At 42.6% G+C, this 23,649-nt stretch overlaps 1 protein-coding gene across 1 annotated transcript in view; it reads right to left on the bottom strand.

The window, feature by feature from the left end:
• LOC124614063 (ER degradation-enhancing alpha-mannosidase-like protein 3) overlaps window positions 1-23,649 on the bottom strand; it is a 190,410-nt gene that overhangs the window by 141,222 nt on the left and 25,539 nt on the right. The window contains exons 3-6 of the mRNA XM_047142897.1: window positions 22,317-22,417; window positions 11,916-11,955; window positions 11,719-11,831; window positions 4,151-4,304 (exon numbers count right to left, since the gene is read on the bottom strand). Of these exons, the coding sequence (XP_046998853.1) occupies window positions 4,151-4,304; window positions 11,719-11,831; window positions 11,916-11,955; window positions 22,317-22,417 (408 nt within the window). The remainder of the gene's footprint in view (window positions 1-4,150; window positions 4,305-11,718; window positions 11,832-11,915; window positions 11,956-22,316; window positions 22,418-23,649) is intronic.

Here is a 23,649-nt window from a genome sequence, read left to right as displayed (position 1 = left end):
TCGGGGTTTGGCAGCATGTAATTGCGCTCGACTCGCGATGATAGTTTCTGACATGGTGTCGCGGACGGGAAGCATTAGCAGGCGCACATCAAGAGCCCGTTTCGCCTGGTGACCGTGTCGAGAAGAAGGCGCGCCAACATCCAGCTTCTGCAACAGCGACGGCCGACAATGAGTGACTGTCGCCACCTCCTCGATCGACGGCTTCAAACCTTCAATCAACCAACAAGGAAGACTAAAAGCACGTAAAGTTTTAGAACTGTATGGCAGACCTCAGCTTTTCAAACTGTTCCATTTTCGTCAATATAATTACAGCAACTTAGCATGAACTTTTGTTGCTCATTGTCCCAATTGCATTACCAAGCAGAGTCCCTTCCTTTTCCGAAATGAACCCGAGTGTCGTTGAGATTCAAACGCCAGCATTAAAGTAATATAGCTAACTCGTTTTCACTGCTTTAATTTCAAAGTTCAGTTAAAGTCTCAGAGCTGGCTACAATATTCAGATTACACAAGCACGAATTAAGAGTGCGAGCTTTGTTACCGTATTTTAGCTTACCTGTGACTGCAGCTCAGCTTGGTACGTACTACATTTTACTATTGTTAATTGTTCAGAATCATTTAATTCAAGATCAAAGTTAAATCTCTTATTTCTAAATTGCGTAGATTCAAGTAGCTTTTGAAACGATTGTTGAGGTAGTCCAAGACTAACTGTATTTTACTGAATTCCGATGTGCTTCAGAAAGAAAGCTCACTATTAACTTCAGTCACTAAATTAACTTTCGATTTTCCGGTTTTATTAATTCTTTTGCTAAATTAAGTCAGGGTGTAGCGAAATTTATTACTTCTGACAAACTTTCAGTTTTCACACTACACGTGTCAACCTTCAGTTGCCACGCTTCTAGTGCTAATTATATGTGTAATAATCTTTCTTTTTCAGTTACTATAGTAATTGTCCTTAGGACTGGCGACCGTGATTTCCCCAAATCTCAAATACCTAATTACCGCTAGTTAATTGTTAATGTAACGGCTGCACATTTACTTTCTTTATTAACTTTACCCCTTTTCAAAATTAATTTCCACCAGTTTCATTATCACATTTCCTTTCATTTAGATGTAACCCTTTCCTCCCTCTTTACCGACAGATTAACTTCGGTGACGATTGCTTTTCCCAAATTTCCATTAGGTACACGCGGTTTAATTTTTCACTGTCATTAAGGACGGTAAGAGAGGGGGGAGGTTACAACTGGAACTATTCATTTACAGCAGCAAGGAAATATACAGCACCACCAAATCTGAATTGTGTTAGAATGGCTTGAGGAACCATCAACGAGCGTGAGTTTGCTTGGTTGGTACACAGGTCACAGACTTCAGTTCCATGGAAAATACCTGATATTCCATCAAATTTTTGCCCTTGGATTGAGCTCCAACCAATCTCACTGTTTAGTAGGAGGGAGAGAGTTGGGGACAGAGGAAGGAAGGGGGTGCAGTTCAGCTGTCCATGAAACAAAATTTTGCTGCCACCATACCAGGTCAAGAAGAAGTGCTGCATGGCATAATGGTGTGCACTTAAGAAGGCAGGTGGAAGTGCAACGCGCTGTGGCAATGTGCAGTGTACCACGGCGCTCCAGTCAATAGCGTCTTTCTGCAAGTCAGCCTGTAGCGTGTGCTTGATTTTCACATTAATTTATATCTGGTGGCGTTATGTAGACACTGTAGTGTTGATTATTGGTGACATAAATCATACGATTTGTGTTACATTAAGAAGTGACAGCAGCCATTTTACAAGCATAGAAATTCTGTTGTTTGGCATCACAAGCAGAAGCAGTAGCCCACAGCAGCTCTCACCCCAGTGTTACCAGTTACCAAGTTAGGCAACAGCTGGAGTGTGTTGTGGGGGACAGGGACACAGAACTCACTGGTGACACCACAAAGTATTCTCCATCTCTCTGCACAGAACACATCACACAGCCACATTCTTGCGTGCACAACACTATATCTAATAAATGTGTCTGATTCATTTGCTTATGTATGTAATGAGTATGGCATTGTTCATATTAAATAGATGTTATGCTACCATCTGCAAGTTTGCTGTTTACTTACAATACGCCTTTGAGAGCTGCTGCTTCCTTAGGAGAACAGTTGTCACTAACCCCACATTGTTTAGGGAAAACAAGTGGTTTTACTCCCTATGTCAGAAAGTTCCAGGACAGTTTTTTTTTCTGAGTTTGAAATACTATAAAGGAACAAATGTTGTTTTTATGTTACCTGGTATGTGTGTGTCCTTGAAAGGACCTTGGCCATGTTTCCATGCTACTAGATGGCAGGGCTGTGCTTAGCAACACACTGATTGGGTTTCTGGTGCATTAGTAATGGTGACACAAGGAATACTGGTTGTGAGCAAAGAAGAACATTAATATTTGCGTTAAGCTCAAGAAAACCCCTAGTGAAATGTGGACAATAATTAAGCACACATATGCAAGCGAGGCACTTCCAAGAAGTTGTGTTTTCAGTGGCACAAAACGTTTTATGAAGCCAGAGATTCAGTGCAAGATGATCACAGAGTGGGTCGCCTGTCTACAGCATGTACTGATACAGACATGGAACATGTTAAGGCAGTTATTGCAAGAAGACTACCATGTAACTGTGCATGCGATCTCAGAAGAACTTAATATGAATCATAATATGTGTAGTAAGATTTTACGTGAAGATTTAGGGAAATAGAATCTTAATGCAAAACTTGTCCCTTACACTCTTAACAGATAAACGAAAAGAGGTAAGATGAAAATTTCTGCTGAACTACTGGAGAGAGCCAGACGTGGGCCCACATTTCTGTCAATGATGACTGCTGCTGGTGATGAAAGTTGGTGCTACCAGTACGACCTTAACATGAAGCGTCAAAGTGCCAAATAGCAAAGTCCTGGATCACCAACCTCGAAAAAAGTCAAACGACAACCATTGAGGAGAAAGACAATGTCGATTGTATTATTTGATAGTAAAGGATTAATTCACCATTAGTATATTCCTCCAGGTCAAACAGTGAACTAAACTCTTTACATGGAAGTCTTGAAACATTTGCGGCAAGCAATTCAATGTCACCACCCCAATTTGTGGCGTTCTCAGGACTGTTCTTAACGCATGACGATTCAAGTCCCCATGCTGCTTTATCTGTTGGCGAGTAGCTGGCCAGACATTCTGTTATTGCCTTCCCACATCCGCTATATTCGCATGACCTCTTGCCTTGTGATTTTTTTCTTGTTTCTGCGAGTGAAAAGGCGATTGGAAGAAAAGCTTCATCAAGGTATCGCAGGCACCAAACGGGCTGTGACAAATGAGCTTACAAGCACTGTAGCTGAAAATTTCCCTCCTTGCTTCCAAGACCTCCAGAAATGTTGGCAACTGCATACAGATAGCCAAGGATCCTACTTCGATAGAAGCTAGAATCATTACCTGGTAAATGCATTTTTCTATTTGTTTAGAAAACCTGTGCTGGAACTTTTCTGACAAATGTAATATAAAGGGAAAATATACTAGGAAGGTTTAAGTCACTGAGCTGTCCAATAATTATCCTGCAAGTAGTATTGTAGATCCTCAAAAGGCTGAAGAACACTTTCACCAACTGGATAGAAAATTCTGCTGTTCTGTCATTGTCAGCAGTGTTGTATTCTCAGTGGCAGAGCGATCTCTCCCAAAACTACATTGAAAACTAAGAGGGAGCTTTTGGGACTTCAGAGTCCAGATGGAGCAGCAATTAATCAACCATCTAAAATTAGTTTTCCATGGCAATTTGCAGTAACACTATTTGAGGAGGCATTAGCTTTCTGAACTTTGTAATCTCTGGCTTCAAGATGTAAGGAAATTAATTTGTCAGTAATCACATTACAAAGTTGAGTGAGATTTTTAAAACATTTCCATCATATTGTAAGTTGTATCATATCTTACTGTGAGTTAATAATAAAAGTTTGCAGCATCCACGCTCACAAGGATGGTGATTCCTGAAAAATATCCTACAATTTTATAGTCAATATTTCATGCAAATGGATGAAATATCTTTCTTCATTAAAGTACTGACAAACACCTTTAAATTCTCTGTAATTCTGAGGGACTCTAAGCATAATCCATTAAATAAATTAATTTTCATTTAATGAAAACTTACTCTTGCATGAGGAATACCAGTAGTCGTGTTGAATGCTGGTAGGAGTCTGTATCCTAGGTCTCTTGCCATGTTCAACATTTCTCCTCTATACCACTCCATTACACCCATTTTCTGTTGCAGATATTCTGCTAAAATATGTGCTGATAATAGCCCCCTGAAATTCCAATTCCAAGGTACAGTTAGTAACAGTATACAATTAGAAGTAGATATTTAAAAGTTGGCTTCAGAATAAATGCAAGAGATAATGACGTTATAGATTACATTGTGGACAATTAACACAGCTAGTATTCCGCAAGACTCATTAATCCAGTGAAAAGAAAATTTTTCATTATGAGCTAAGATATCAGGACAAAATTTGTAGTATTATGTCTCGCCATTCAAAACACTTCTCCTTTAAGTTTTATTATTATTATTATTTCTTATTAAGAGTATCGGTAAATAGATACCACTGGATGACTTTATAATAACAGAAGTTTAGTTTCAAAAGAATAAGACAATACAAGAATAGAGATGAATATCTTTCTTACCAGTTAATGCTTTTCCACTATACGAAAAAAGTTTTTTTTACTAGTTGCTGTGTTTTTACAATGTGAAACACAACACATATTAAAATTAAAAAGCAGCTTATCTACGAAAGATTTAAATCATACTAAATGAATAGCGCAATACGATGCTCATAAAATTGGAATTATACTCATAAAAGGCATTTTTTGTCATGTCTGAGATACCATCAATACACTACCGAAAACGATATGGAGTATGTAGCTACTTGTGAGAGAGGGAGGGGAGAGAGGGGGGAGGGGGAGCAGAGAGGTGGCAAAGAGGGGGCAGAGAGGTGGGGCAGAGAGGTGGGGCAGAGAGGTGGGGGAGAGAGAGGTGGGGCAGAGAGGTGGGGGAGAGAGAGGTGGGGCAGAGAGGTGGGGGAGAGAGAGGTGGGGCAGAGAGGTGGGGGAGAGAGAGGGGGCAGAGAGGTGGGGGAGAGAGGTGGGGGAGAGAGGTGGGGGAGAGAGAGGGGGGAGAGAGAGGGGGGAGAGAGAGGGGGCGAGGGGGGAGGGGGGTAGAGGGAGGGAGAGGGGGGAGGGGGAGAGAGAGGGGGGAGGGGGAGAGAGAGGGGGAGGGGAGAGAGAGGGGGGAGGGGGAGAGAGAGGGGAGGGGAGGAGAGAGAGGGGGAGGGGAGGAGAGAGAGGGGGGAGGGGAGGAGAGAGAGGGGGGAGGGGAGGAGAGAGAGGGGGGAGGGGAGGAGAGGGGGGAGGGGAGGAGAGAGAGGGGGGAGGGGAGGAGAGAGAGGGGGGGAGGGGAGGAGAGAGAGGGGGGAGGGGAGGAGAGAGAGGGGGGAGGGGAGGAGAGAGAGGGGGGAGGGGAGGAGAGAGAGGGGGAGGGAGGAGAGAGAGGGGGAGGGGAGGAGAGAGAGGGGGGGAGGGGGAGAGAGGGGGGGAGGGGGAGAGAGGGGGGAGGGGGAGAGAGGGGGGGAGGGGGGAGAGAGGGGGGGAGGGGGAGAGAGGGGGGAGAGAGGGCAGAGGGGGGGAGAGAGGGCAGAGGGGGGGAGAGAGGGCAGAGGGGGGGAGAGAGGGCAGAGGGGCGGAGAGAGGGCAGAGGGGGGGGGGAGAGGGCAGAGGGGGGGAGAAGGCAGAGGGGGGGAGAGGGCAGAGGGGGGAGAGGGCAGAGGGGGGAGAGGGCAGAGGGGGGAGAGGCAGAGGGGGGGAGAGGGCAGAGGGGGGGAGAGGGCAGAGGGGGGGGGAGGGCAGAGGGGGGGGGAGGGCAGAGGGGGGGAGAGGGCAGAGGGGGGGAGAGGGCAGAGGGGGGGAGAGGGCAGAGGGGGGGAGAGGGCAGAGGGGGGGAGAGGGCAGAGGGGGGGAGAGGGCAGAGGGGGGGAGAGGGCAGAGGAGGGGAGAGGGCAGAGGGGGGAGAGGGCAGAGGGCAGAGGGGGAGGGTGGGCAGAGGGGGAGGGAATGGCAGAGGGGGAGGGAATGGCAGAGGGGGAGATACGGAGGGGGAGGGGGAGATACGGAGGGGGAGGGGGAGATACGGAGGGGGAGGGGGAGAGACGGAGGGGGAGAGACGGAGGGGAGGGGGAGAGACGGAGGGGGAGGGGGAGAGACGGAGGGGGAGGGGGAGAGACGGAGGGGGAGGGGGAGAGACGGAGGGGGAGGGGGAGAGACGGAGGGGGAGGGGGAGAGACGGAGGGGGAGGGGGAGAGACGGAGGGGGAGGGGGAGAGACGGAGGGGGAGGGGGAGAGACGGAGGGGGAGGGGGAGAGACGGAGGGGAGGGGGAGATGCGGAGGGGGAGGGGGAGATGCGGAGGGGGAGGGGGAGATGCGGAGGGGGAGGGGGAGATGCGGAGGGGGAGGGGGGAGATGCGGAGGGGGAGGGGGAGATGCGGGATGCGGAGGGGGAGATGCGGAGGGGGAGGGGGAGAGGGGGAGGGGGACATGCGGAGGGGGAGATGCGGAGGGGGAGATGCGGAGGGGGAGATGCGGAGGGGGAGATGCGGAGGGGGAGATGCGGAGGGGGAGATGCGGAGGACGGAGGGGGAGGGAGGGAGGGGAAGAGACGGAGGGAGGGAGGGAGTGAGGGAGGAAGGGGGGAGAGGGAGGGAGGGGGGTGAGGGAGGAAGGGGGAAGAGGGAGGAAGGGGGGAAGAGGGAGGAAGGGGGGAAGAGGGAGGGAGGGGGGAGAGGGAGGAAAGGGGAAGAGGGAGGAAAGGGGGAAGAGGGAGAGAGGGGGAGAGGGAGAGAGGGGGGAGAGGGAGAGAGGGGGAGAGGGAGAGAGGGGGGAGAGGGAGAGAGGGGGGAGAGGAGAGAGGGGGGAGAGGGAGAGAGGGGGGAGAGGGAGAGAGGGGGGAGAGGGAGAGAGGGGGAGAGGGAGAGAGGGGGGAGAGGGAGAGGGGGGAGAGGGAGAGAGGGGGGAGAGGAGAGAGGGGGAGAGGGAGAGGGGGGAGAGGGAGAGAGGGGGGTGAGGGAGAGGGGGGAGAGGGAGAGGGGGGAGAGGGAGAGAGGGGGGAGAGGAGGAGGGGGAGAGGGAGGGAGGGGGGAGAGGGAGGGAGGGGGGAGAGGGAGGGAGGGGGGAGAGGGAGGGAGGGGGGGAGGAGGGAGGGAGGGGGGAGAGGGAGGGAGGGGAGGGGGAGGAGGGAGAGAGGGGGGAAAGAGGGTTGGGAGGGGGAGAGAGGGTTGGGAGGGGGAGAGAGGGTTGGGAGGGGGAGAGAGGGTTGGGAGGGGAGAGAGGGTTGGGAGGGGGAGAGAGGGTTGGGAGGGGAGAGAGGGTTGGGAGGGGGAGAGAGGGTTGGGAGGGGGAGAGAGGGTTGGGAGGGGGAGAGAGGGTTGGGAGGGGGAGAGAGGGTTGGGAGGGGGAGAGAGGGTTGGGAGGGGGAGAGAGGGTTGGGAGGGGGAGAGAGGGTTGGGAGGGGGAGAGAGGGTTGGGAGGGGGAGAGAGGGTGGGAGGGGGAGAGAGGGTGGGAGGGGGAGAGAGGGTTGGGAGGGGGAGAGAGGTTTGGGAGGGGGAGAGAGGGTTGGGAGGGGGAGAGAGGGTTGGGAGGGTGAGTGGGAGGGAGGGGGAGAGAGGGTTGGGAGGGTGAGTGGGAGGGAGGGGGAGAGAGGGGGAGTGAGAGAGAGGGGGGGGAGTGGGAGGGAGGGGGTGTGAGGGAGGGGGGGTGTGAGTGAGGGGGAGTGGGAGGGAGGGAGGGGGAGTGGGAGGGAGGGAGGGGGAGTGGGAGGGATGGGGAGTGGGGAGGGATGGGGAGTGGGGAGGGAGGGGGAGTGGGAGGGAGGGAGGAGGGATGGAGGGAGGGGGAGTGGGAGGGAGGGAGGGGGAGTGGGAGGGAGGGAGGGGGCGTGGGAGGGAGGGAGGGGGAGTGGGAGGGAGGGAGGGGGAGTGGGAGGGAGGGAGGGGGAGTGGGCGGGAGGGAGGGAGGGGGAGTGGGAGGGAGGGAGGGTGAGTGGGAGGGAGGGAGGGGGAGTGGGAGGGCGGGGAGGGGGCGTGGGAGGGCGGGAGGGGGCGTGGGAGGGAGGGGGAGTGGGCGGGAGGGTGCGTGGGAGTGGCGGGAGGGTGAGTGGGCGGGCGGGTGCGTGGGAGGGAGGGTGCGTGGCGAGGGAGGGTGCGTGGGAGGGGGAGGGGGGGGAGTGGGAGGGAGGGTGAGTGGGAGGGAGGGGGAGTGGGAGGGAGGGGGAGTGGGAGGGAGGGGGAGTGGGAGGGAGGGGAGTGGGAGGGAGGGGGAGTGGGAGGGAGGGGGAGATGGGGGATGGGGTAGTGGATGGGTAGTGGGAGAGGATGAGGAGGAGAGGGAGAGGCAGGGGAGGGTGGGGAGGGGGAGGGGAGGGGTAGTGGGAGGGGGAGGAGGAGAGTGGTGGGAGGGGGGTGGGGAGGTGGAGGGGTAGGTGTACATGTAAATAGAAGTGGCTGAAAACTGAACCTCATGACATAAGTATAATGCTCAATAGACCACAGTGAGAGGCATCTTTGGAACTAGAATGTAACAGAAAGAACTCGCATTTGAAAATATCAAAACATACCTGGCACCCTGCTTGTTACCACCTCTACACTAACATCTCCAATGCCCATGGCCTTGCTGCTTTTAACACTACCTTTCCCAACGACAACTGGCTCCAAACCTATGTCCTCCTCCGTGGTCACCATGACAAACTATATAATCACACACAATTACATCTCCTTTGAAGGCATCACCTACAAACAAATCTATGGTAAAGCAATTGGTATCTGCAAGGTATCATGCTGTGCCAACTTATTCACAGACTATCTAGAGGAATCCTTCCCAACCACCTAAAATCCCAAACCCACCTGGTTCAGATTCACTAATGACATCTTTGTGGTGTCGACTGAGGGTGATGACACCTTATCCACTGTCCTGTAGAAGCTCAACACCTCTGTTCCCATTCACTTCACCTGGTCCTCCACATCCCAGCAAGCCACCTTCCTCAATGTTGATCATATCAATGACGGCTACACCAGTACCATCATACACATCAAGCCTACCAACCACCAACAATACCATCATTTCGACAGCTGCCACCTGTTACATACCATTATGTCCCTTCCATACAAGTTGTTGTATATATGGTGATGAGCAGCTCCTCTCGAAAATATATATACCAAGGGTCTCACTGAGCTTGTCACAGAGCAAAATTACCCTCCTAACATTGTCCAGAAAAGTATCTCCTGTGCCTTTTCCTTCCAGCCACTTACCATCTACCACATACCTGCTGACCAGCCACTAAGGAGAACTGTGATGACTCAGTAGCATCCAGGACTGAAGGAACTGAATCACATTCTCTGAAAGTGTTGTGGCTATCTCTCATTGTATCCTGGAATGAGGAATATCCTCCCCACCCCCACACAGTAGTTTTCTGCTGACCATCAAATCCACACTATACCCTCTTCCGTCACTACTGTGTCCATTCTCCAAATGCCTTGCCTCATATCATTGCAAGAGACCTGGGTACAAAACCTGTCCCATACATCATCCCACTACCACCTACCACTGTGCTTTGCATGTGTCTCCTATCCCACTGAAGGCAGGGTTACCTGTGAAAGCAACTATGTGATCTACAAACTAAGCTGCAACCAATACACCATTTTCTAAGTGGGCACAACAACTAATAAGCTGTCTGTGCACATGAATGGCCACAACCAAATTGTGGCCAAGAGACAACTGGACTACCCAGCAGCTAAACATGCTACCCCATATGATGTGTTCCACTTTAATGACTGCTTCAAAGCCTGCATCATACAGATACTTCCCACCATTCGTACCAACAGCAGCTTTTCTGAACTGCACAGGTTGGAACTCTCCTTCAGTCTCATAACCCCCATCCCTCCAAGGCCTCGGCCTTCGCTAGTCCATTTCCTCTACTACTTTCCCCAGTTCTGCTCCCACACCAGCACTACACATGCCTTCTGTCTAACCAACACACCTACTAGTCCTTTCCCCTTCTGTACTACTCTGCCCCCCCCCCCCCCCCCCACACACACACACACACACACTCACATATCCACCTCCACAGCACACAATCTCCCGACACTGCACCTAGCAGCCTTAGCCTTCCCCAGCACTTTTCTGCACACTCCCATGGGAAGCATAGCATCTTCTCGTACCCCTACATTGCTGTCCCAGCTGCACCATGCTCCTCCTTCCCCCAACCAGCCACACCGGCAGATCATTGTTCATTTCAGGCAATTGCTGTTAGGCTTCTGACTCTGGAGACAGTGGCCCCGTGTGTGTGTGTGTGTGTGTGTGTGTGTGTGTGTGTGTGTGTGTGTGTGTTTGTTTTCCATTTCAGAAGAAGAGTTCTGGCTGATAGCTTAAATATTTTAGAAGCCTTTTTCATTGTATCCATGTTCAACTCCGTACCTCCTCTATGTAGTGAACAGCAATCTACCCTCTCCTCACTGTTGACATTTGAAAATGTGATATTTCAAATGAATGATAAAACAACAGACATCTTTACATATGTTTTTGGGTGGGGTCTGCCTTTAGAAAAACACAATTTTGTTTTTTTGTCCCAGACATGTTTCACTGCAGCTGCAGCATCATCAATGGGTTTTTATATTATGGTTTCTTACCACATGGTGTGGTTTTCTTGCTGTATTACATTTTTATAGTGTGTTTTTCTTTACAGTTGTCGCATTTTCTTTTTTCCCATCTTATTCAATGTCATTTTCTGCTGGAGAACAGTGACAGCGACAACTCAATACACAGAACTTTACAGTGAAGAAGATGAGAAAAAAGAAAATATGACAAACTGCGAAGACAAACAGACACTGTAAAAACTTAATACAGCAAGAAGCCATAAAATAAAAAACCCACCGATGATGCTGCAACTGCAGTGAAACATGTCTGGGACGAAAAACAATATGTAAAAACAAGATATGTATTGTTAAAGCAAACACAGACAACAGAGCTTCAACCTCAAGATGAAGACTTCTTGTCATCCTTATATGGTAAAACTGCCCTCAAACTGTAGACTGCATTCAAACACCCTTGTGGTTTACTCTGAGCAGTTCAATTGGAGGTGATATGTCCTTGACTCCTCCTGACATTTGAGCTGATTTAACCAGTTACAGAGGGCCTATAGTTTAAACATGAACAACAAATCACATCCAGCTTGTCACATTTCACGTATAAAGTTTACGGCTGGAGGTGAATGAAGGAGTGAGTAAAGAGAAATATCACAGGGCCAATCGAAGACACAACCCCTGACCTCTGTATTTGTAGTCTGATATTTAACACATCAGCCACTCAGTTGCATTCCATCTACATACCAACAATCACATCAAAACAATATACTTTGTTTTTGCCAACACTTGAATGTGCAACATATCAACAGAAAAATACTTACTGCAACTACTGTTGGAACATATGCTACTCATGCCATCAGCTTGTAGCTGATACATTGGCATTTAAATGCAAATGTTTCAGATTACAGTTCTATCTTCCTAAATTTTCATTAACTCATTCATCATTGTATCTGCTTTCACGAACTTTAACTAAGATTGAATGAAAGGACAGAAATCCAAAAAATGATGACAAGACTTGATAAATTATATACTTTACTCACCCAAGTACTCTAATATTTGTCTCAAAAACTGATACTATCACATCATTGTCAAATGACACATCCTTTGACACACGCTTCACGGCATATTCAAATTCTTCCAGGTCACCAAGAACCTAGAACACAAAACGCTTTATACAATATTCGTTCAGCTGTGTCCATTACTGTAATCATCACAGAAGTACCTAACTAATACTTACAACTAAGGTGTCCATTGAGTCAACCAGTGTCAAAGAAAAACTGTAACAAAAGCATCATTAAAGTTTAATGTTTTTACAACTGAGTAATACATACACGTAACATTACCAACTGGCTTTAGTTAAAAATGATTCAAATTACAGGTAAAACTCTATACTAAAATGATGTTAGCTAAAATGAAGAAATTTAGTGTTTAATGATGACATATTAATGGCTAGTAAGTATAGTTCAATAAATACCAAAATCATTTTCCTTAACACACTCTAAGAACCAAATCTGTTTTCTATAATACACATGGCAATTGAGGGTGAAACCCCCACATGAAAAAAATAGCAGTGCAAACCACATTTTCAAAAGTACTCGCCTCTTCTTGATGAGGCCCAAAGGAAGGATGTGGGAAGAAAGATGAAAGACTAAATGGAAGAAAAGGAAGATTAGAGTTTAACATATTGTTGACAGTGGGTACCGCCATTTGCCTTAATTAATTTAGGGAAAACTGAACCTGGAAGGCTAAAAATGAGTTTGAACTCTGTCCTTTTCAAATGTGAGCCTAATATCTTAACTAATACATGAACATAGTTGGTACGTGCTTTTTTTAAAATAAATAAAAATAAAAAAGGTGGGCAAAATATCGTTCTGAAAACTGAGTCAGCAAAGATCCACAGTAAATGTTCTTCTCCTGAATCAGCCTTTCCTTTCTGTCTATTACTGAGAAGGAATAAACCATTAGTTTTCGAAATAACATCTTTCATGGACAACTATTTAAGTAATGCAATGTTTTGTTAACCAAGTAATGTTGCTCATGTAAAATAAATATCACAAGCCAGTTATTGCTGATTGAATACAACAGCAAAAAACACCTAATCATCATTTTTCGCTGAACAGCTAATATTACATAATCCGAAACTTCCTGGCACACTAAAACAGTGTGCCATCCCAAAACTTCAGAGACCTTTGTTTTCACCTGGTCCCACGTTTAAGCCCCAGTCCAGTACAGAGTTTTAATGTGCCAGGAAGTTTCAAATCAGTGGACACTACAAAGCAGAGTGAAAATTCATTCTGGGATTAAGTAATCTGATATGCTAAATAAATATTGACAAACTGGAGAAGTGTGAAAACTGCAGCAAAGCATTGCAAAGGGGTCGGAAGTCTGATGACCGCCTATTGTTTTTCCCCATGTTGGATACTTTGAAGTGAAATGCTTGGAAGGATGTGGTTCTGGGCTTTGGTGCTCCAGCTGTTGAGTTTATCACTTCATGATTATGGAGAAGGAGCTGTATTCCTTAAAACATAAAGATGATTAGTCAGTAGCACAGGAAGAATTAGAACAGCTGAAAGCTGCAGTGGAGGCATAAGTTTCCAAACAGTGTAGAGGACAGGACGGTGATCAAACTTGTTAAATCAGGCAAGGGATTTAACAGATACTGCAAGCCTGCTAGCTTTAATCTAGATGTCTTCATTCCTATGGAGATTGTAGACAAAAGTGTGAAGACACTGAGTTCAGGAAGAATTTGACAAAATAGGGGAAAAATTCAAGTAATAACAATAGTAATAAACACTTTAAAAAACAAAGAGTGTCCTCCTGCAAATAACCACAGAACAACCTGGACGGAGAATAATGTGTAACTACTATTTTAAGCCAAGTTTACAGCACAGCAATGCCATGTGTGATTTAGGTTCTTTGGCAAATTACCTTCATAAGGAAGGTGATGCAGTGATTACTAGGATGCCAGAAACATTTTGGCCTGCAGCCCCAACTATTCAATTGAGGCTGACAGCCACACAGCTTCCCTTGGATGATTTGTTTTATCAAGCACGTAAATGTAGTGCTTCAAAAGTCACTGAACAGGATAGGGCTATCTCATATGGGTGTGACTCAAGCATTGCACCACACACAGGATGGTCTAAATTTGAATGTTTCTACAAGTAGTTATGACCACCTAATTTCCAAAAACATTAAGTGTAAATAGAGCTCTGGCTGCCCAGTCCCTGTGGTTTCCAACATTTTCACCCTTTTTTGGGTAAATGTCTTGGAAAGACAGAGTTTCTGAATAACTAAATATAAGGTTACAACACTTAGGATAGAAACAAAAGAAAACTGGGAACTTGGAATGCACAAAGGTTAAAAATCAAATTACATTTTTTTTCAAATATAAGAAAAAAATCTGAAGGTATTTTCAAAGATGTCTTAGGGTTACCAGATCACGACATGGAAGTTCAGAAATTTAAGAGCTGCACTTACATGATTGTATGTTAACACTGAATTACTTACTTGGTTGTGTGAGAGTTAAGGGATCGAACTACTTGGTCAACGGTCCCTTTTACAAAAGAAGTCCATGGAGGACGAGACTGCTTACCCAAAGTAAAAATAAAATCCATCTAAGCATGTTACAATGCTGTACGAAAATAACAGGACAGAGACATCTGGAACATTGACAATGCCAAGAATTGAAAGTAATATTAGGAAATGTAAAAAGATATGCAACATTGGACCAGCATGTTGACCAGCAGCAGATGAGGATGACTTGGGGTTCACCTATGGAGAGAGGATGGGCCCACATGTTGCCAAGTTTCACTGGAAAGCCATTACACATCCTCCACACATTCCTAATCTCTTCCCATGCAATTTCAATATTTTTGGAGTCCTGAAGGAAGACATTCATGGTCGCCAATTTGCGTCAGACAAAAAGGTGCACATGGTTCTGTAAGCAACTGCAAAAACCTTTTCCATGAAGACACTGATGATCTTGTCTCACAGTGGGATTGATGTATTACCAGAAATTGGGATTATTTTCAAAATAAGAAATAATTCACTTACTTTTTCCATCTGTTCATTTTCATTCAACTTAAAAATATACTAATGACCGCTAATTATAGACTTACCTCTATTCTTCCCATGTTCTCAAAAACTATTGAGAAAGCAGCCTATTACAGAATATCTGAACCACTTTCTGACACCAACCTTTTGCAGTGTCGGGTGAAGCTGACACTGAGGCTGCAATCAGTTTCGTGCACGCAGCTGCTACAAGCATGATGCAACAGCTATTCCAAGCCAGAAGCATGGAAAGAAGTGATTCAGTCACATACAGCATTGCTGCAGCTAAGAGGGAATGCGATCTGTATTACACTGATGATAAAACTTAAGTCAGCAGATTGCAAGGATGAAAAAGTAGAACCAAGTCAGAAAACTTTGTAAAAATCAGAGATACTGTTTACTGTAAACAGAGTAACATAAAGAAATATGTAAATTCTTGAATAAAAGCTGCAAGTGAAGGCGAAAGAAACACTTCCTCCTTCAGAAATCTGTAGCCAACTGGAATCTTTGCAGCATCAAATACAGAATCGGCAGACCTGGTCACCACATGTGGTATACAAGGTTGAACTGTTAAATAAATAAGGAAAGTTTGATCCAAAAAAGAAAGAGGGAAGTCTGCATCCACTGAACTTTATTGAGAATTGTGGAAGAACTTTATCAGTGACAATGTGCGACCAGGAAAAAAATCAACACAGAGGTTGATATCCTGGCTAGTAAAACAATACATTAGGATTAAACTTAGACATACTGAATATGACTTTTTCAGAATTTATAAAACAGATTTGTAGAAGAATTATGAACAGAACAGAAACAAGACAGCTTGTAATGAGAATATATCATCTAGTTAGCATCAGATTTTCAAGGAAAGGATTTCACAACAGAATATTGTGATAACTGGCTCCTTAAATTAGAATTCTGAATCTGAAATTGTGTGGGCATTGTGGAAGAAGCTGCCCGATGATTCAAAATTATACATCAGTGGTAAATTTGGGTTCTGTACAGGGTTCTCTAAAGAGAAAATTATATATGATTTAATAAACTCAGTTCTGGTAGAATTAAAGAAGACTAATTAAACTTACGGCATTTTCGTAACCTTGCCAAGGCCTTTGACTAAGTAGATGGCAAAATTCTATTGCATCAGTTAATATCTTATGACATTTAAGGCTTTCCCTTTCCAGAGGTGTCACCATATCTCAAAAACAGAAAACCGAAGGTCACAATAATAAAATATATTACAACAATAAAACAAAATTTGGAGCATGGAAACAGAAAGAATGGATAGTAATTTTATGGTTGAAATACCTTCCTTGTCCACGCATGCTTTCTAACACATAATAACGAAATGGGGTTCTGTCTTTAACAAATACAGTTTTTCTTGTTTTACTACCCATACATGTTTCAGAACGTTTCTCCATATTCAGTGAGTTTTATTTCATTATCTGTTGAACAACACCCAAAGAATTTATGCATTATGATACTTACCAATTGGTAAGTATTCATTCATCACATCTTTTCCTTCTACTACAGTTTTTTGAATAAGGTAATTCTCCGCTGCTGTAAGTCTGCGTGGAGGGCTACTGCTGCATTTATAAATTTTTAAGTCTGTGTTTTTCTCTGTAGGTTTACATTTCTTGTCCAAGAGATGATGTGCAAATGTGGAATGACTGTTGGTACTCATAAGTGCCTTTCTGTATTCAGTGTACCTGATGTTAAAATTTCTGCTTGTTTGTCCAACATAAATTGAGTTGCAGTCTTAACACGTGAGTTAGTAGATCGCAGTTGTGCTCTGTTTATCTGTGATTGCGTTAGTTGCCCTGGGTTTCTTTGGTATAGACTTGTTTGTTCTCCAGGCAATTTTCAACCCTTGTTTTTTAAATATATTGTCTATTCTGTGAACTGCTTTGTTACTGTAGGTGAATGTGTGCTTTTTTTTTTTTTTTTTTTTTTTTTTTTTTTTTGTGGATGTTTCTTTTTCAGATGTGCTACGTATGTTTGCATTGCACGAGTTTATGTTCTGTGTACCTGTAGCCTGTGGTTATGTATTGTAGTTGATCTATTTGCTGCTGTGGGTTGGGTGTATTTTTCATTTTTATTTTAATTTTCTGGTTCAGTTTGTTTATCATGTTTCAAAAAACAGTGCTGTAACATAAAAAAAACGCTAGTCAAAGAATGAAACAGTTAACTCTGTTTACAAATCAATATAATATAATGAAAGCAGAGCCATAAAAAAATCAATAATACCATATTAGGTCTAAAATTTGAAAGTTTACATCACGAAACATTGATAAATGCTTATTAGTTGCAGATTACATACCCTAAAGCAATAGTTACAGCTGTGTTGCAAACAGCAGATTGACTTGTGAACACCGAAGTATAATAATAAGTTATATATTTATTTTTCACATTAATATTTTTGTCAGTACTTACAGTAATGTAAATAAGATACCTCAAAAACTGGTAAATATCACAATGCATAAATTATTTGTATATTGTTCAACACATAATAAAATAAAACCCTATGAGATAGAGAACCTCCTCTGAAACATGTATGGTATGTAAAACAAGAAAAATTGTGTTTGCTCAAGGCAGAACTACATTTCTTTATTACATACAGGGAAGCAAATATGGTCACGGAAATTTCTTTGAACACAAAGTGATAATCTCGGTGCCATGCCAGTCATTTTCTACAACAAATTCAGAAGTGCAATAGGAAAACTGCAGCAGGCTATACTCAATGCAAAATTCAACAAAAATTTTCTCTCACATAAAGTAACACTTAAGTATGTACACATCACTGTAAACAGTATATCACTTGCAGTACAACATGCCAAGCACAAAGCAAACATGGGTTGGCTGAAACGGGAAATTAAATACCAGCATTCCAAGAAGGATATGTTCACCCTTGAATTGTTCTAAACTCATCCTGAACCAGCAAATCATAAAAACCTCAGAAATATTTATCAACATCATGAATAGAGTCAAATATAATGCTTAAGTTCTAATGGAAAGAAAGTGGGGAAAACAACAACAACAACAAAAAAAACAACTGCACACACTTACAGAAAGTTAACACACTAGTTAATATTAGAAACAACAGGCAAACAAACCACACATTCCATAGATGACTGACCAACCTAACTAACATACAATTCCCAAAACAAGAATTAAACCTACTAGGAGGAGGACATAAATCCAGTGTCAACACACAGGTTACACATATGACAATAGAGAACCTAATAACAAAAAGTGAAACAAAATAAAACAGGAGAGGAATGCAAACTTTATTTTCAATGCAGGGCTAACAAGAGAGCTAACACCAGAGGAAATCAGATGCACAATAAAGGAAAAGAAAAATAAAGTACTGACAGGAATAAAAAAATGAGGAAGAAAAAACATCTAGAAAAATAATAACAAAACTTAGAAGCAACAGAGTTCTCATCACAAAAATCAGACAAGAGCAACACCATGAAAATAATAAAGCAAAAGAAGTACAAAAATAAAACCCTAAAATGTAGAGAATGGAACAACATAATAAAACTAATCAGCAACCCAACAAAAAGATACCAGGGAGAGTCACAGAGCCTTCTAAAAAAACATCTCACACATATTCACGAAACAGAAAGAAAAATGGCTAAAACAAAAAAACACCACAGCACCCACACTAAACAGCCTACCAAAGATCCATAAACAGGAAATACAAATACGCCTACTCATAAATTACAGAGGTGCACCCTTACATCAGCTAGCCAAAGAAAAACACACATACTTACAGAAACATAATATATACACAAACAACAGAAGTATATGCAACTGAAGAGCTTATAGAACAGATCAGACACATCAACATACGTAGCAACAATAGCAAAACTCACATTATCTAGCATCATATCCATGCACACCAATAGTCCCATGACAGAAACCACAGACATCATCAAACACAAATTAGAACATAAAAAGACATTCCCAAACAGCACATAAAAGAAATAACAAGCATTCTATAATTAATCACAAAACAATTTCACATTTGACAACCCCTTCTACTCACAACAGGATCGACTCCCCATTGGATCACCAATCAGTGGAATCCTAGCCAACATCTTCCTAAATCACACAAATCAAAATATCTGAACCATACTGAAACCCAAACAAAGCAGAATAATATACTGGTGTTGCTATGTAGATGACAACATATGCCCTCTAGCGAAACACTCGACAGTACACAACGAAACCACAATGATATATACACAGTTAACCCATAGACCAAATTCACCTTAGAATCAGGAAAGAACATTTCTTAGGCATCCCAATACATAGATACAATAACCAACACCAATTTTCCATATTCAGAAAATCCAAAAGAAACAGCACAACCACACCAACTTTCAAACCATCCCATTATCAACAAGAAAGCTGGAGTCTGACACATGCTACACATTGAATAAACTCCCCTCAATGAAAACAACTACAAACATCAGCTAAAAATCATCAAATAAATAGCAATTGAAAATGGATAAAAAAACCTGATAGACAAACTAAATCAAAAAAATTAAAACAAAATTGAAGCAAGCACTCAACACGCAGCAGAAAACAGAGCAACACTGGTATACATCCACAGGCATGCAGAATATGAAACACACACACACACACACACACACACACACACACACACACACACACACACACACACAGCTGAAAAAAAAAAGCATCCACAAAAAATGGCACACACTAACTACAACAAAGCATCTCAGAGAATAGGCAACATAAAACAAGGACTGGAAATTGCCTATAGAAGAGACAACTTAATACAAAAGCAACTAACACGAACACAGACAAATGCAACATATCTGGGATCTACCAACTCATGCGTCAAGACTGCAACTCAAATTACATTGGACACACAGTAGAAATTTTAACACTGGATACACTGAACGCAGAAGGGCACTTAAGAATAATAACAGTCATTCCACATTTGCAGAAAAACACACACATTCACGCATGCGCACAAACAGTGAAACAGTGTGCATTAGCAAGCTCCAGTTGAATATTGTGCAGAAGTATGAAAACACAAGATCTACAAAAAGAAGTCAGCTCTCTCTATCTCCACTCACCATCTCACAAAGTCTAATCACAATCAGCATATATTTCAACATTTTTTTCAAAAAATAGTACTGTAACCTAAAAATGCTAGTCAAAGAATAAAATAAAACTTTGCAAACAAAAAATATAATGTAATATAATGAAAGTAGTGCTACAGAAAAATATCAATAACATCATATCAGGTCTAAAATTGGATAAATTATGTAATAAAACACTTATTAACTGCGGATGACATACTTGAAGGCAATAATTATAGCTGTGCTACAAGCAACAGACAGACTTATGAATATTAATAAGGTATATATTTATTTTTCATGTTAATATTTCTGTCAATATTTATAGTAATGTGATTACCATAATCTCAAGAACTGGTAAATATCATAACACATAAATTCTTTGGATGTTGTTCAACAGATAACGAAATAAAATCTATTGAAGATGGAGAAACATCGTGAAACGTGTTTGAATGGTAAAACAAGAAACATTGTGTTTATTCAAGGCAGAAGCACATTTCCTTATTACATGTTAATCATGGAGTCTTGAAAACTTTTGTACTTTGCCCATTCCTGTTCATATGACTTGCAGCAATCATTTACCAAAGGCATTGGATGACTCTTCAAAACTGTTACATTTGCAGATGATACAAGCATACTGATAATGCACCAGCTACAAATACGAGAATAGCCTAACATGCTTACAATTGGTTATACTTTCACTGAATAGTGTCCTATAGCCTAATCTACTGGCGCATTGCAGCAATGTTTAGAAAAGTATTTACTACATAGAAGTGCACAGTAAGATAATTATTTAATGTTGATCTTACAGAACCCTAGCCAAGGACCTCAGGATTCATTCCCTCAGGTGACAATATACTTGTCCTCTAAGTAATTAAGATATTTAATGGTGTATGTAATTAATGAAAAGGGTTGATTCAGGATGAACAATCACAGAAGTAAAAATAATCTAAACAGCAATTATATTACCCTTGACCCACGTTCAGTATGCAATTTATATTTTTACGCAAAAATCTTTAACAGGTTGCTGGCATCCATCACACAAGAAACTGGAAAACCTCAAATGTTCATAAATAAAGTTTAAGGCAGAAAACCTTGCAGACTGGGAAACCAAAGCTGTGAGTAAACATCTTTAGTATTAAGAAGTTGTTTTACCTGTATTTAAACTGTTTTACTAACAAATCACAACTGGTTTTGTGGCTTTGAAAACCACATCTTATGGTGACATGTAACAACAACAACATTTGTTGTCAGACCAAGCTAATGGCAGTTTATTATCTTGGTCTGACAAAGAATGTTGAGTTCCATGTTCCAGGTTAGTTCTTATGACTTAGTTCCATGTCACCAGAGGACGTGATTTTCAGTGCCACAAAACCAGTTGTGATACGATAAAAAAAAAAAAAAAAAATTAAATACAGCTGAAGCTTCTTAATCCCCAAGAAAGTTTAAAGGAACCTTATTTGTCGCTACAATTTATTAGAACATATGGACTCAAAAATGTAAATTCACTGACATTAATATTAACATTAACAGACTTTAAGTGTAACAAACAGATGATTGTGTTCTGTGTAAAGTTACATATATGCTTACTTTGAAGTATTACACAAAAACAGTAGCTAAGAAGTGTAACAAGAAGAGCAGCAGCTACTTTTATGCTTATAAAGCAAACTTGCAGTAATGCCTATAATTATTATTGTCCTCGATAGCACCAATTGTAAATGGTTGTTAGTGTACTTTACGCAAATAACCTGCAATGGCCATTTCTATTTTATACTCTGCAAAGTGCAGGGGAATAATAACTGTTTAAATGCCTCTATGTGTGATGTAACTAGTATAATATTGTCTTTGCTCTCTGTTCAGGGGCAGTGTGTAGGAACTGTAGTGTATTGCTACATTCCCATTTATTACTCACCCTTGAAACTTCGGTGTTACCAACAGTCTCTACAAGGACTTGCAATAAAATGCTGCTACAGTACTTGTGTAATCTTCCATTTAATCCCCTCTTGACAATGAAATGCATTTTATCTAGCATCTCTCTATCTAGCCCCTGTTTCATTTTACATCTACTATGCAGTAGCTGGTTCCTCTAGAAGTTTCTTTCAGCGACTGTACACTATGAACTGTTCCTCTAGGTAGTGCTTTGTCAACAATTCTTCAAAACTTGAGGTGCATTTTCCTGCCCAAAGCTTACTGTTTCGAGTGTCTTCTCGAGATAAGACACTGTTGACACCTTATCTAGCTTACTAATAAAACACACACACACACACACACACACACACACACACACACACACACACACACACACAAAAAGAAGCCAAATTAGTTTTACAGTACTCTCTCAGTTCAACCTTCAACAGATTTATATGTTGCTTGACAAAACAAGTACACTGAGTTAAATGTCACACTGACTTAAATATATGTTAAAAGGCTAAGAACGATTTCATGTATTTGTATTGTTAAGGCATAAACATACGTACTTTCCAAGTGTATCATCTATATCACCACGGCTTGGCTCTGTCCCACGCCAACGACCACTACAACTCAAAGGCATCAGTTCATCTGCAGGATATGCATTTTCCTGAAATAATTATGTTTATTTAAATATACAATGTTTGTTTTGGAGAGATTAAAATCAAAAAGTAGAAATCTGAAATCCTCCACAATATAACATCCAAGAAGTAATAACAGTTTTGAAAATGGTAACACTTATCAGTGTGAAAACTAAATCCTTACACCACCACAATAAACCCGCACAGCACAGAAAAACTAGGAAAGCTTTAAAGACAAACTTACACATTAAAGGAAAATGAAAAATAATATGGACAATATTTGAGAAGTAAGAAGTGTGTCTAGTCATCAGTTCTATTTAGTGTGGACCAGGGTTTTTGTTTCTATCATTGGGCACACATAACCTACTCTCAGTGAAAGTGTTTAGCAGCCCTGAATATAGGGAATGGGCCAACATTCACCTGGTCTTTATTATTCTACAGTTCTTGGCCTTTTGGTTTTCCATTCTCTTCCACAGCAATCTTCCACTTCTTTTCTATTTACATGATGTATTCTCTCCTGCCTATGTCTCTTTCTTATTATGTTGTCACCTCCCTCCTCCCGTCTCACCCAATTTTTTGAGGTTTCCTTGCATTTTTAGCCTATCAATCAAATAGCAATCGATTAATGGCAGCAGGAAAATGTTTCTAGTCCACTGTTAATTTACTTTCCAAATCTAAACATGCAACGCACACACCTCTTCCCCCCACCCCCCCACACCATTTCTTGCAATGAAGAGGACCTTTAAACTGTGCTTTCCAGTTCACATTGCTCCATATATGCCTCTTTTGGTATTTATAACTAACCTTATTATTTCTGTATCAAATGTTGGTTACACATACTTCAAATGTTTATGGGGATGAAGCAGGTCTCACTTGTAAAACAGAGTGGTGAGTTGTGGCATGGAAACAAAAAGATGGAACTAAGAAACACTTAAAGGCTGGTTTGAGACAACCACTGTAACATATGTTCCAAAAGGGATATACGCAGCCCCATGCTGGTATTATGTTTCCTTAATGGAAAGAAAATCTTCAGAAATTATTTCCAGTACAGTTCTTACTTCTACAAAAATCTTTAACTACTGGTTCTGCACATAACAAAAATTCTTAGTATTCCAGTGTATCAGATAAAGGTATATAACTTCTATGAAAGATGCTTAGCTCTCATTTTGACTATCAATTATAAAAGTATGTGTGTGTTGGCATTATCTACTGTATCTAGTGATTAATACTACATATCATTGAGCAGTGCATAACAACAGAT

Source organism: Schistocerca americana, chromosome 4, assembly GCF_021461395.2.
Source record: "Schistocerca americana isolate TAMUIC-IGC-003095 chromosome 4, iqSchAmer2.1, whole genome shotgun sequence".
NCBI classification, from domain to species: Eukaryota; Metazoa; Arthropoda; class Insecta; order Orthoptera; family Acrididae; genus Schistocerca; species Schistocerca americana.
The sequence above is the reverse complement of the archived record's forward strand: the minus strand, read 5'-3'. Positions and strand labels throughout refer to the sequence as shown.